At 38.8% G+C, this 15,224-nt stretch overlaps 1 protein-coding gene across 1 annotated transcript; it reads left to right on the top strand.

Annotated features, from left to right (window-relative positions):
* The first annotated feature begins 3,707 nt into the window (after positions 1-3,707).
* LOC140167678 (kelch repeat and BTB domain-containing protein 2-like) lies at positions 3,708-15,224 on the top strand. Its single transcript, XM_072190977.1, has 4 exons — positions 3,708-3,713; positions 4,623-5,234; positions 5,874-6,146; positions 9,695-15,224. The coding sequence occupies exons 1-4, from the start codon at positions 3,708-3,710 to the stop codon at positions 10,667-10,669; spliced, it is 1,866 nt and encodes a 621-aa protein (XP_072047078.1). The 3' UTR covers positions 10,670-15,224.

Raw genomic sequence — 15,224 nt, 5'->3', positions numbered from 1 at the left:
AACCAAACGGTGTCTCTTCAGAGCCACACCAGGCTGAGTCAGCCGAGGAAGGGCTAAAACGTGGTCAAATTACTTTGCATGATCCTACGCTAGCTTGACTTCCTCGCATCCAAGCCTGTTCCCCAGAGCCCAAGTTAGCGTTATCCATCCGACACCACGTGGAGGTTTGGGTTGAGTTGCCCGCGAGCAAATACTTTGCCAGCTCTACGGGCCTTGTCGGACAAAAAAAAAAAAAAAAAAAAAAGTCAAGTTTTAATTTACGTCTTTTAAAGTTTGGCAGAGGCGGGTTCGAACTCACGGCGCTAACGCTTAGTACTCTCGGAGCCTAGCGCCTTAGACCACTCGGCCATTTGTCTTGATGTTATTCATTTGAAACTTATTTAAAAATATAATCGCTACCACGTGACAAGCAAAGACAGAAAACGTATTATATTTTGGAATTTTATCATTAATGTGTATTATAATAGAGCTACCATTATTTATATTGTTGAATTCTCAAGCGCATCATTTCAAATTGGGTTTTTATTCCTAAAGCCCGATACTGACTCCTCCTGTACATTTAAATTTCATCGCGGGATGCTGAGATGTTTGAAAAGCATCGCAGCATCGCATACCGCTGCGAAGTGGAGTCAGGATCGGGCTTAATTCGAACCACCAGCATCCATGATTCGATGTAGAGAGTCTTTCCTATTCAGAGGAAATATTGCAATTACACACCTTATTGCCTTTTAACAATCACCAATGACACTAGCACGTAATTCCAGTCAAGCACCAATCTTTAATCCTATTGTTGAAGAGGATAATAAGCTTATATACTTACGTATAGCATTCGTAAAAAAGCTTAAGTCTTTGTTTGCTTTGGTTAAGTCCTGTTCAAGTGGTGGATTAACCAACAATTAACCATAGGCGTAGATCCCGGGGGGATGGGGATAAATCCCCCCCCCCCCAATATTTTGTTGGGGGGGGGGTCCATACAATCATCCCCCCAATGTTGACGCCTGATAATGGGTTTCTGATCAAATTAACCTCATATTTGCTCATTTTAGCCCCCAAAATACAAATTTTCGCACGCTTCGCGCGCATTTATTCTACTTTTACACCATATTTAATCAGTTTAGCTTCAAAATAGCAAAATTTTGCGCATAAACTTATTATGTCGCTAAAAGGTGCTGGATTGACTATACTTCGAGAATTTTTTTCAAACTCCATCCCCCCCAATGTCAAAAAAAGAAATCTACGCCACTGCAATTAACAATGAGAGTACATTCCTGAACCTCGTTCAGTTGGCGATGATTTGAAGTGACCGCCAATTATGACCATTTGATATTTAATAGGGGCCTACCAGCAATGTGGAAAAAAAGAAATAATGTAGTGCCAAAATAATGTACCCTTTTACGGAAGGAGCAAAGTTTAACAAGTTACAACTCCGCTTCTGCAGTACGTGAATGTCAGCGGCGAATGTCAGGTTATTATTTCCCAGTCTTGAAAAAAAAAATTGCAGGCAGAGGTGGGAATCGATCTCGGTACCTCCCGGTTAAAAAGCACTGTGCAAAACCACTAAGCCAACTAAATATCTGTCGTGAGAGATGCTTGACATTAATCTTTGATATTGCTGAATGGAACAAATCGCGGAATTAAATCAGTAATAAAAGAAGTAGATTCTTATTTAGCGCCAAATTGGATAAAAGGGGAAATATTTGTCCCTGCTCTAAAGAAAATATAGGTTAGAAAATTATCAAATAAATTTAAATTAAAAATTGAGACTTTATATTTATTTATTTCACAAGGCGGCATTTTCACAGACAAACACTGTATACGCTAAAAACTCGACCCTCATTACTAGATGATGGCATAGCTCAGTGTTAGAGCATCAGACTGGTAATGTCAATATCGTTGGTTTGAATCCGCCTGCCAGCAATGGTTATTATGGTTTTAATGCTACGCTACAATTTGTTCAATTTTTTTTTCATTTATTTATTTATTTATTTATTCATTCATTCATTCATTCATTCATTCATTCATTCATTCATTCATTCATTCATTCATTCATTCATTCATTCATTCATTCATTTATTTAAATAATTTGATATATTTGAAAGGGTATTTGAGCAATTTGAAGTTTTTACCCCGTATAATCCTATGGGGTCATTTTGAACCCACCCCTCCCAAATTGCCAAAACCTATGAGTTTAAATCATACATAATGATCAGTACGTCAATCATGAGTGAACACCGGTTGGTCACTGCATTTATTTGGGAATGGGTAGGCACTGCAGCTTGATTCACCATCCACAACATGATAATGTGTGCACATGCTACATTATATACACTTGTAGGCCTATGTTGTTGTTGGTGTATAAGTAATGGGCCTTGCAATTGAAATGCCTCAAGCTTTTAATCCGATATGCAGATTAGCTATTTGTTTTCATGAATTGGAAGACATTCTTTGATGTATTACTGAGCTCAATGATCTGAAATTACTGGAGTGTGAGGTCAGCATAGTATTTTATTAACAGAAAGTATAGAGGCCCTGCATGAAATTATCGATTGGCTCCAAACAAAGGATTTGAGCCGGTGTCCTTCACCGTAGTTATGGCGGAGTGCAGTCCATTCAATCAAATGTTGTCATCAACCTATTTGATTGCAAATGCATTTGAGTAGTCCGCCATATTTACGGGATGATATGTCACATGAAAGGCCTCTATTCTCGAAAAATTCATTTCCTAATGTATGTGAGAATGATACAATAATGACATGAGGAACATAGTCATTGATGCATCAGTTTTAAAATAGACTAGGCGGTTACCATATTTGGCGGTTCTCGGCTGGGCGCGATTACCAGGCTGATGGTGACATGTCCATATGACAGTTTTTACTAATTTGACCTCAGATGACCTCTGGCGACCCCAAAATGACCTTCCAAAAATTGGCTCTAAATGTTGACTGTACCAACCAAGTTTCATGCCCATACGACAGTTTTTAGTAATTTGACCTCAGATGACCCCTGGGTGACCTTGGATGACCCCAAAATGATCTAAACTTATAACTCTAAATGTTGACTGTACCCACCAAGTTTCATGCCCATATATGAGTTTTTACTAATTTGACCTCAGATGACCCGTGGTGACCTTGGATGACCCCAAAATGACCTTCAAAAATGTTGTTTTAAATGTTGACTGTACCTACCAAGTTTCATGCCCATACGACACTTTTTAGTAATTTGACCTCAGATGACCCCTGGGAGCGGGCCCCGGTGTCAGATGCCTTTAAAACGAACATAAACATCTTCTTGACAGGACAGAACTACACCCACCCACCGAGTTTGAGCCCCGTAGGACCTAGTTTCATGCCCATATGGCAGTTTTTAGTCATTTGACCTCAAATGACCCCTTGAAGGCCCCTGGGTCGGATGACTTAACGAACATAAACTTCTTCTTGCCAGGACAGAACTACACCCACCCACCGAGTTTGAGCCCCGTGCACGACCCACGACGGCCTCACATTAGCAGTCACAGACAAAACCTAAATCTACAGAATATATCCATTTCTCGTCTCGAAAGAGCTCAAAATAAATAACTTAGAAAATTTTCTTGATGTCCTTTAACATGTTTCCATAGTTAACCATCGTTAGCCATGGATATCTATGCTGTAGAACTGACCGGTGACTAAGTCCGATTTATTGGGACGTTTATCGACCATCAACGAGTAATGGAAGTAGGTTTTATAGGGGTGGAGTTGCGGATGTGTTGGGTAGGGTGTGTTAGGATGGCGATCCTGACTTTTAGACCACCCGCGCTATATAAGGTATAAATTGCAAATTTATCATATTAAACTTTCGCAACAAGGTTAAACATGATTTCAACTGAACAAACATACCTTTTATTCCATCGAACAAGCTTTATGTTGTTCAAAAATTCACGTTTTTATAGCTATTTTTGACGTAAAAGAGCTGGTAACAAAACCGGTGATGCCCGCAGCTCCGAAGTTTTCGCGTAGCACAAGCGCTTGATGTACGCTCGTTTTGACGGCAATTTACGCTAGCGTATTATGCACTTTCAAGCGTGTTTGACATCGTTTTACTACGTGACGCAATTCTGCATTCATTCAAGATGGCGAATTTCTCGAAAAACGTGATGTATTTTACCCCGTAATTTCCCTCATTACTCAAAGCCCTGCCCTCTTTCACAATATTTTAGCTTCTTGGATATCATCGGAAACATAGATTAGTAATATTAGGTAGGTCACTGTATTTTTAAAGATTTGTTAGATGATTTTTACGATGAAAAAATTGATGTTTTAAACTTCTTTTCAAAAATTGGTTTTAGCTTGTTAAAAAACAGGTAAAAAATCGTTTTTAGCTTGTTGGATATTTTTGCTTAATAGTTTACACCTTGACTCCTAAGATGAAACTTTTAGTTTAAGCTTGTTAGAATATTAAACCTTGATGAAATAGTAATATTTGAGCCCTATATAGCGCGGGTGGTCTAAAAGTCAGGATCGCCATTAGGATAGTGGCTAGGGGTGTGTTGGGGTATATTGGCTAGGGGTTGCCAATGGTGGTGGGTTGGGGTAGTGGTGTGATTGATTTTTTTGTAATTTAGATTTTGTTACATTCCCCTACAGCTACCAGATTGGATTCCGGATTCCATCAAGGATCATGCAGAACGCAAGTCTCATATCACTCAAGTATTCAAAGTCACTAATGGACTCCATAAACTACAGAAGAACAAAACCTTCTGTGACATCACCATCAAGGTTGAAGAGACATCATTTCCAGCACACAAGGCAGTTCTAGCAGCATGTAGTGAGTTTTTCACTGCAATGTTCATGTCAGGTTTTCAAGAAAGTCACAAAGCAGAAGTCACTGTCACTGGCACACCAGATGCATTCCAAGTTTTACTGAACTTTGCTTACACAGGCAAGCTGAAGCTCACCATGGAAACAGCCATTGATGTTTTGGAGATGGCCCACTATATCCAGTTTGATGATGTGGTGGAGAGCTGCAAGTCTTTCTTGAATGAAGAAATAACTGCTCAGAGAGTTGATACCAAAGCTGCTGTGAGGATTTACTCCACTGCTGATACGCTGAGTTTAACAGAACTTGTCAACAGCTGTAAACGATACATGACAGATAGTTTTAAGAAATCTGAGCCATCGGAAGACTTTTTAGAACATATGACTGGTGAATTAATGGAAGAGCTTCTTAAGAATTCTGATTTGACAGATGAAAAAAGGGTAGGCAGTGTACTTCTTTGCTTGTGTAATTCAGCAGGTTTTTTTTAAAAATTACTGATTGCTGTTATCAAATAAACTGCCTCAGAGCTTTGGGCATGCACACATCCATTCAAAGAATCTTTTTAGAGTGTCACATTAATGTGGACCAGTCTAACATCAAAATTTTAAATTTGAGTTCACACATGTTTTAAGCTGTTCCTTAGTGGGGCAAAATCAACCAATTTTGCACAGAATTGTGGCAAAAAGTGGGAAATTATTTGCCCATTTTTTTAATATAATTTAAAAGAGGCATGAGAATTTTCAGTTTTAAAACTGAATTCAGTTTATTTTATTTTTGTAGTCAAAATTTACGCCCGGGAATTTACGCACTTTATTTAACTTCAGCCTGCTTTTGGTACTTTTCGCCCAATTTCAATTTCATTTCCAGGGTTTTTTTCTCATTTTTTTTTTTTTTGGGGGGTGCAGTCTCATGCCTGATAAAAGCTCAATCACAGTAAGTTCCACATAGGACACATCGGCTATTAAAAAATCCACAGCTGTGATACTTCTGTATCATCTGTGATAAATATTCAGGTAAGATCAGGACATATGCAATTCCCTTTTTATGTTCTTTTTTTTTTTTTTTTTTTTTCTTTCCAGATATTTGACACAGCAGTTGCATGGTTACAGCATCACTGGGAAGATCGGAAACAGTATGCAGCATCCTTCTTTCAGAAGATCCGTCTTGGTGTTGTACCAACGAGCCACCTGTCAAAGATGGCAGTCAAACATCCCAATTTGTACAGCATACCAGAATGCGAGCAGCTAATTGACAAGGTCTTGGAGATGGTTGATCCCAGAAAAAGGAAACCGAATGATCCACCTTTAGACCACATAGATCCAAGCTTATTTGCTACCAGAACAACAGTCAATGTAAGAATCCCAAGGGAGGGAGGACTCACTGAAAAACTGGTGACAGGGATGTGTGTGTTCCCATTTTCTACTCCCTGTCACACAATGACCCCCTGTTTTGTTTTGTCATCTCACAATGACCCCCTCTTTAAATACTAGTAGTTCTGAACAAATTTTAGATAAGCTCTCACCATGAGTGACCCCTGTTTTTCTCTAAAATGACCAGAATTTTGTAGTAAGTTTCAGAATTTTAAACTCCTTTTTTTGTTATTTTGGCACAGTTGTAGTCCAGGTCTCACTAAATAACCTCCATTTTCAGGGGTTTCTCACTCAAAAACACACATTTGTTTGGCTTCTTGCTAAATGACCGCTTAATTTCGTGCATCAAAACTCACCTATGATCCCTTATTTAACTGCTGTTCACACATTCCTGTCATTTTGAAAGTCTAGTGCTAGATAAGGGACACACCATTTGACTTCTGGGGAGGGGGCTTGTAGTTTTTGAAAAACAAAATATCATACACACACAACAAAATATCCCCACCTAACGGTGTATACAATAATGCATGAAATTTAAAAAAAAAACCACCTGGGCAATACCTAGTGTAAAAAATCTACTGAAAAAAACCCCAATGTGGCAGCAAAAAGAAACATTTGCCCGACCTCAACTCCCAGCCCCTGGAAGTCAAATGGTGTGTCTCTAAGAATCAAGTATGCCCGGCATGCAGATGCAGTCGGGTGAATCATCTCAATTTTTGTTCAGAGTTTTTAAACAGCACACTTTAAATCAGCAATATATGGTGACTATAGGGACACTCCCATATATTGACATACGTCATGTGCCCATGAAAAGACCCCTATATTTTTGGCAAATCCTACATCAATGACCCCGTTTTTTTCAGCAGCCTACACTCAATGACCCCCTTTTTTTTAAACAATTTGTCCTCAAAATTGAAATTTCAACTCTCTACGTGCACATTTTCAGCAAGATGAACAAGTTTTGTCTATTTTGCACTGTAAAATTGGGTAAAAAGCTATTTTTGATTGTCAATGATGTGAATTTTTGGGCGCTTACATACAAAATCATCCCATTTTTATCCCCCTGGCTTTAGCCATGAGGGGGATATTGCGATAGTGTATTCCTTCTGTATGTATATATGTATGTGTATGCGTGTTCCATTTTGGTTAGGTTTTGCCTTCCGCCTATTTTCTCGGAGACTAGGGGTGGGTGCATCTTGACCCGAGACAGAACCGGTTTGTATTGGTTAGTGGGTCTAGCTACTGGGGTCATCCAGGGGTCATCTGAGGTCAAATTTGTAGTAAAAACTGTCGTATGGGCATGAAACTGGGTGGGTACAGTCAACATTTAAAGCCAAATTTTTGGAAGGTCATTTCAGGGTCACCAGGGGTCATCTGAGGTCAAATTAGTAAAAACTGTTGGATGGGCATGAAACTTGGTGGGTACAGTCAACATTTAAAGCCAAATTTTTGGAAGGTCATTTTGAGGTCACCAGGGGTCATCTGAGGTCAAATTAGTAAAAACTGTCGGATGGGCATGAAACTTGGTGGGTAGTCTACATTTAGAGCCAAATTTTTGGAAGGTCATTTCGGGGTCACCAGGGGTCATCTGAGGTACAAGTTTACTGAGAACTGCCTATTTTTTATGTTGCCAACACTGAATAATCCCCTTTTTTTCTGAAAATTTCTACACCGATAGACCCCTAGTTGAATACGCTGGTGGGCACAGGTACGTCACTTTCATATTCGAGTGCCCCCCCCCCCCACCGGATTGTAACATTTCCAAGCTTAATAAATAAATAAATAAATGTTTTGATTTTTCCATTTTTCATGTTATACATTGTACATATCACAATTGATTACCATTAACCCTAACCCTACCCGTGGTTTTTGGCTATCGGAAGGGAAAGAAGGAGCGAAAAAAGGAGAGAAGATGAAGAAGAAAGTCACTTGGCACCCCGGATTCGAACCTCGGACCCCTCGCATACCACGCAGAAGATCCCCAGCATGTAGCTACACAGGTGACGTTGGCCCTGCCAACGATTCCCTGGGTATATATGACTTGGTCTGATTGCGTCATCAAGTCCCGTGGAATGCATGCACGCAGAGTGGTTTTAATAGTGAGCTTTAGTGAGTCCTAGTTCTGTTAGGGTTAAGAAGGCATATAGGGAAAACATGCATGGTCACTAACCCTAACCCTACCCGTGGTTTTTGGCTATCGGAAGGGAAAGAAGGAACGAAAAAGGAGAGAAGATGAAGAAGAAAGTCACTTGGCACCCCCGGGATTGAACCTCGGACCCCTCGCATGCCACGCAGAAGATCCCCAGCATGTAGCTACACAGGTGACGTTGGCCCGCCAGCGATTCCCTGGGTATATATGACTTGGTCTGATTTGCGTCATCAAGTCCCGTGGAATGCATGCACGCAGAGTGGTTTTAATAGTGAGCTTTAGTGAGTCCTAGTTCTGTTAGGGTTAAGAAGGCATATAGGGAAAACATGCATGGTCACTAACCCTAACCCTACCCGTGGTTTTTGGCTATCGGAAGGGAAAGAAGGAACGAAAAAAGGAGAGAAGATGAAGAAGAAAGTCACTTGGCACCCCGGGATTGAACCTCGGACCCCTCGCATGCCACGCAGAAGATCCCCAGCATGTAGCTACACAGGTGACGTTGGCCGCCAACGATTCCCTGGGTATATATGACTTGGTCTGATTGCGTCATCAAGTCCCGTGGAATGCATGCACGCAGAGTGGTTTTAATAGTGAGCTTTAGTCCCGGGGGACCACTCAAATATGACTGTGTACGCATGCGTGACCAAATTTTTTTCAAACACCCCCTAAACGAGTTTTACCCTACCAGCAAATTTAGCCCCTAAATAAGGTAATTTAATATAGAATTTACCCCCTAATGAGTTTATGGCTAGTAAAAAATGCAACAAATATACCCTTTTTGGACTCGTAATTTACCAAAAATTTGAAAAGGTACCCTAAACAAGTTGTTCAGATTCAGAAAACTACCCTTATTCTTGAAAATCAGTGTTTTTTAAACCCTAAATGCGTCACGCGCGTAACTTGCCTTGCCTAAAAAACAACCCCTTTTACTTGTTTTTTTGGTCACGCATGCGTACAGACCATTTATGTGAGTGGCCCCCCCGGGGCTTTAGTGAGTCCTAGTTGGGTTAGGGTTAAGGAGGCATATAGGAACCTACCCGTGGTTTTTTGGCTATCGGAAGGGAAAGAAGGAACGAAAAAGAAGAGAAGATGAAGAAGAAAGTCACTTGGCACCCCCGGGATTCGAGCCGCGGACCCCTCGCATGCCACGCAGAAGATCCTACACAGGTGACGTTGGCCCAGTCAACGATTCCCTGGGTATATATGACTTGGTCTGATTGCGTCATCAAGTCCTGTGGAATGCATGCACACAGAGTGGTTTTAATAGTGAGCTTTAGTGAGTCCAAGTTGGGTTAGGGTTAAGGGGCTGCAAATAGCAGACTGATGGCACATACCAATGATACCATAGAGTTAATTTGATCTAATTTGTTTGTTTCTCCAGACTGCAGTTTTTTTGAGCAGACATGGGCATTATTCTCTCTTCTATGATACTACAACTAGCCAATGGCTTCGGATGAATAACTTTCCTGATCTGCCAGAGAAAGACTGCTCAGATACACTCAATAGCTACTGTAATGCTCAAGGGCATATTTATGTTGCACAAGGTACGGTACGACTACCACTTAAGTTGAAGTGCCCACAGTTTCTCAAGTTAGATGTTGCCAACAAGAAATGGTACCCATTATCACCTATGATAGAGAGACGACAGAATCACCCTCTTGTCTATATGAATGGCAAGATTTTTGCCATTGGTGGAGGAGAGAATCGAGGATCTTGCGAGGCGTATTCCATTGCTGACAACAGGTGGGATTCAATCAATTCAATGTCATGTAGAGATATATTAAACATGGATTCAATATGTTGTGTTGCACATAAGAATGAGAACATACTTCTTGTATATGCTGGTATGGTAGGAACACAGGAAGGCAATCAATGTAAACATATCCTTCAGATGTTCATCAACGATATGCACGCACACAATTTATATTGGAGAGTTCTCATGAAAGCCACTCACCCTTTCTCACGTACCACAAGTTTAGTGGAACATGAGGGGAAATGCTATCGAGTTGTTGGCGGTAAGTGTAATTGTAAAGAGAAAGGGTGCAGTTGGCATCAAATAGCAGTTCATGAGTTGGTTATCGACCCTTACGAAAGATCCGCAACATTAGGTGAGGAGCAAGATCAACGCTTGATTCCTGCAGAGTTCAAGAAGGTTGCTTTCCGTATCAAACAGGATGTGTTTGTGATAGTGTGCAGGCAGACTTATCACAAAACAGGGATCAAGATAACAAGTGATCAGGTGAAACCAGTCAATTTAGACATGTTCGCAAATATGTTTACTTACAATGGCAGGTCAGGCGGGAGGTTCCAATTCACAACCTTCATGGTTGATAAAGCCTTATGGGTGTCAACATAGGCAACGGTCCGCTATATCCCTAAGGACCGCTATCTTTAAAGTCTGATATCGCTATGCTTTGCTATATCTATTAAAGGTTAGCTATCACTAACAGGAAATCCAATGGGGATGAAATAAAATGTTTGCTATAGTATTTCTAATACAGAAAAGGGTTCGCTATTCCTATAAATCGGTCCTTAACTTCTAAGGTTCCATATCACTAATTTGGAATAAGGTTTACTATCACTCATTTCAAGTAAGGTTCACTATCACTAATTTTAAATAAGGTTCGCTATCTCTAATTTTAAATAAGGTTCACTATCTCTAAGGGATTTGCTAATTTTAAATGAGGTTTAAAATAAGTAGTGAGTTTTAAGATACAATTAGAGATAGCGAACCTTATATAGAATTAGAGATAGCAAACCTTATTTGAAATCAGAGATAGCAAATTTTTTTTAGAGATAGTGAACCTTTTCTAAAATTAGAAATAGCAAAACTTATTTGAAATTAAGAGAGATAGAAAACATTATTTGAAATTGAACCTTAGCAGTAAAGAACCTTATTTGTAATTAGTAATATCGAACATTAGAAATAAAGGACCTTTTTTGTAAGTAGTAGTGATAGCGAACCTTAGGTATATATCGGTCCTTAGATATAGCGGAATGTTACCGAAACATAATTACACCATCATTGTATATGCATGCCACGCAAAATGAATTACATGCCAAATTCAACTTGCAATTATGGTGGTCTTGCTATTAAAGGGCATATCTATTGCAAAAACAAGTTTAACTCCATTCGAAGAGAATAATTATTACATTACAAGTTGACACTCGTTGCAGTTTTTTTTCATATTTCTCCTGAAAAAAGAGAAATTGTGTTGACAAAATGCAGCCTCGTACGGTCCTTCCCCCGTTCGAAGCGAAATTGATTTCCAAAGTGCAGGAGACTGGTGACGTCACAGTAAATGAAGAGTCATGTTACATACACATAAGCCCTCGATATGGGCTCTTTTGAAATTCAGTCATGTGTATAATGCGCGACCTTGTACTACGAGAAATCGGGAAAATTCAACAAAAGGCCATTGAAATTGTTTAATGTATAATAAATACAATATGGATATACATCACGCTCAAATTCTAAGATCGCACGGTAACATTGGGCAAAAATATTTTTAATTTTTTAGTCCAAACATTTCTCATCAACTTGATATACATATGAATTGCAATATCACAATTTACTAATATATAATAAAGCAGCGGCCTGATTTTATCCATATGTGTACAAACCATTTGTAATACTTGATTCAGAGTTTTTTTCTGATAACAAAGACAGTATACGTTCTGTGCATTGAAAGTGTTGACAGTCCATTCTCTCAAAGCTGGCACACTTCATTTTATGACATCACAGTTTTTCTAGGTCAAATCTGTCTCGTTCAAAGGAACTCACCACTTACAGTTGATTTTTGCAGAATATCAATTTTAAACGACTTATTTTCTCAAAAAAGGAGTAATTTTCATTGTCCTCATGTAATATTAGCTTGCCAATGATATATGATGTTGTCCAAGCAATATATTTGCCCTTTTAAGGAGGGGGTAATTAACTTACTTCTTGGTGGGTTTTTGTTGCACACCCATTCTATATGGAATGGAATAAAGTGCAGTTGTACATTATTAATTAAGGATGATATAAATTAGTTTCGAAGGAGACTATCATGGGTGTGTGACCTTTTTGATAATTGCACTGCAAAATTGATATTAGTTTATGTATACTTTTAGGTACCATAATTAACAGAACTTTGTAATTGTGCCTCCATCATTCCATCCGTACGAGGTTGCGAGTGCAATTTCTCAGAACTGGTAAGGTACCTAGTGATGTGACTGGTGGAGGAGTGGCAATTGGTGGTCTTCAAATTCCATCAGGTTTTCTTTGCAAAATATGCTAATTAATTTGTATTGTATCAATATTTTTTAATCAATTTTTTTATCTTGTTTCTTTTACAATTCCAGTCTTGTGTAATAATGCAAATTTTGCTTGTTTCTGCATTTTCATTCAGCCATATATGTGACGTGTCATGTCAAAAGGAGACACTTTTGGGCAGGTTATCAATTTTGAGATTTTTACATATCTTAAATATAGAGATATTTTGCTCCACAACGCCGTTTTCCCCAATGAAATCGGACATTCCTAAGCGAAGATATTGAGTCCGTAACTTATGGTATTATAAAATTGGAAATTGAGATATCGGCCTTTAAAAATATTATTGACAATGTTGAGAGTAGGAATTACCTTGAAAAATGTCTCAAAAAATGCAAGATGCCAGTTATATTCCGGTCTAAAACTATCAGACAATATTTGTTAACAGTAATAACATCACAAATTCGCAGCAAAACCAAATTGTGAAAAAAATCACCCGGACAGATTTTTGGCTATTTCTCCATTTACGATCCTGCCCAAAAGTGTCTCCTTTTGACATGATACGTCACATATTCTAATAGAGAATGACACTGACACTGAAAATAGATAGAAATGTATCACGGTATATGCATGTTTATATTTTGGGCTGTATTTTCAAGGTTTACATTTTCTCTAAAGTTTGTAATTAAGCACAAAAAAAGTATGTTTCAAAGCTGCTGCTCGCATTCGTTTTTGGTCTCTGAAACATTTTGTATGGGGATGTGCCACACAGACTTTCAGATGCCGACTTTCTCTATACCTAGTTTTTACTGTTTTTGCTACCCATCCGTATACCAATTTGTGAGCAAAAAGCATTTACCCAAAATGTGTGGATAAACAGTCTCATTGTGAAATTTTTGCCACCAAAAGTACAGAATATATCGAAATGACTGATACCCGTCAGTTCTGATATTTATTGAAAAACCTGCCTCTTTCAAATGCAACATTGGATACTTTCGAAGTGTCCAGAATGTACCGTATGTCGTTTATGACTTGTTATTTACAATTGATCTACAAATATTATTTGGATCTTATGTTGAATATTGATGTGTCAAACTCGTCCATTATCAATGAAAACTGATAGGTACCAAATATTTTGATATAGTTTGTATTCAATTTGGTCAACTAAAATGTGCTAATTTTAGGATATTTTAAAGCACCTGTACATTTGTAATATCTGGCTGAATGGCCCTCCCCCACTCCACCCTTATCATTGGAATTGTGCAGTTCTGTTACATTTGTAAACCACACTCACCCCACTGTGGAAGATTTTGGAATTCCAAACAAAGTCAACAGATTAAATTAGTCCAGATCCGACCATTTTCATCCATAAAAAGTGACAAAGGTGTGGAAGATTTTAGAATTCTACACATATGTGACTCCTCGCCACAACTGAGCCCGGATGTCGCCAGTGCCACTATTGAGATATGCTCCATCGAACTTAACAATAAACAATAGGAAACAAAGGATTTATTGACTGTTTTATTGATATTTCACTACTTAAATGTCAAGTACTATAGACATGATATACATCATTTTAAAGCAGAATATTTTGGTTGAATATCTCAAAAATGATGATTGGCGACTTCGGGGCTCAGTTGTGACAAGGAGTCACATATTGTCTAATTTAGGCCAAATTATGCAAAATTCAACCAGATTTTATAAATTTCAATAAGTATCAGCTGGAATTTCACATAAACTATTCAAAATTTCCAGCTGAAATGACCATGAGGTGTTGGAGATGGCTGTGAAATATTCCACATGGCATGTGTGGATTTACGATTTTTAAAGAGCCCATTACTGCCAAGGCAATACTGAAGTCTTGCCTCTTGTCTTGGTTCACTTCAAAATGACTTTGTTGTATTTTAAGACTTGTAATATATTTTACCTGTAATTTTATGCGGGAATTTTATATGGTGATGGGGTCGTTTTTATTAGATTTTAGATACAGGTGTCAAGTATATCTAGTAGCCCAACTTAGAACAAGGAAATTATACAGATATTTTGTGTAGCCTATTGTCATGATTGTGCAAAATTCTAAACATATGCTTGGACCTAGGAATATCCTTAGGGACTGTTCACAAATACTTGTGAGGGTCTGATGCAAAAAAAATTTATCGCAAACATTTTTCGGGGCCCGCTTTTACAGACCTCAAAATTTCCTGGCCCCCTTTTTGACATGAAAATTATGGGTCAACCCCATAGAAAAGCAAACTCAATTTTCCCAGGAAAATTTGTGGTCATTTTAGCCCCCCCTCCCAGGAGGGTCCAAACTTTTCAGGCCCCCCTTTTTGCATCAGGCCCCCCAACAAGTGTTTGTGAATGGTCCCTTAGTTCCAAAAGCAAAATGTTTAGAATTTTCACAATACCCACAACTGATGCGCAGTCATTATAATTATCAACTCAGTGATATGATGGTGCCTGTGTACATGCGAAAGATCATCAGCCAGGTGCTTTGACAAAATAGGCATAGAATGGGCATAGCGTTTTTGCTCATGCTTCATGGAAAAATTAGCCCTCATTAAGGGATCCAAAATGAGCGTTTATTGCGTTTCGACAGTATTTTTTGTGGGACATGAGAGCACCTCAGACCTATCGAATTGCATTCTGAATACTGAAG

The sequence above is a fragment of the Amphiura filiformis genome, chromosome 13 (genome assembly GCF_039555335.1).
Source record: "Amphiura filiformis chromosome 13, Afil_fr2py, whole genome shotgun sequence".
Taxonomy (NCBI): Eukaryota; Metazoa; Echinodermata; class Ophiuroidea; order Amphilepidida; family Amphiuridae; genus Amphiura; species Amphiura filiformis.
This window is presented reverse-complemented; position numbering and strand designations above follow the sequence as displayed.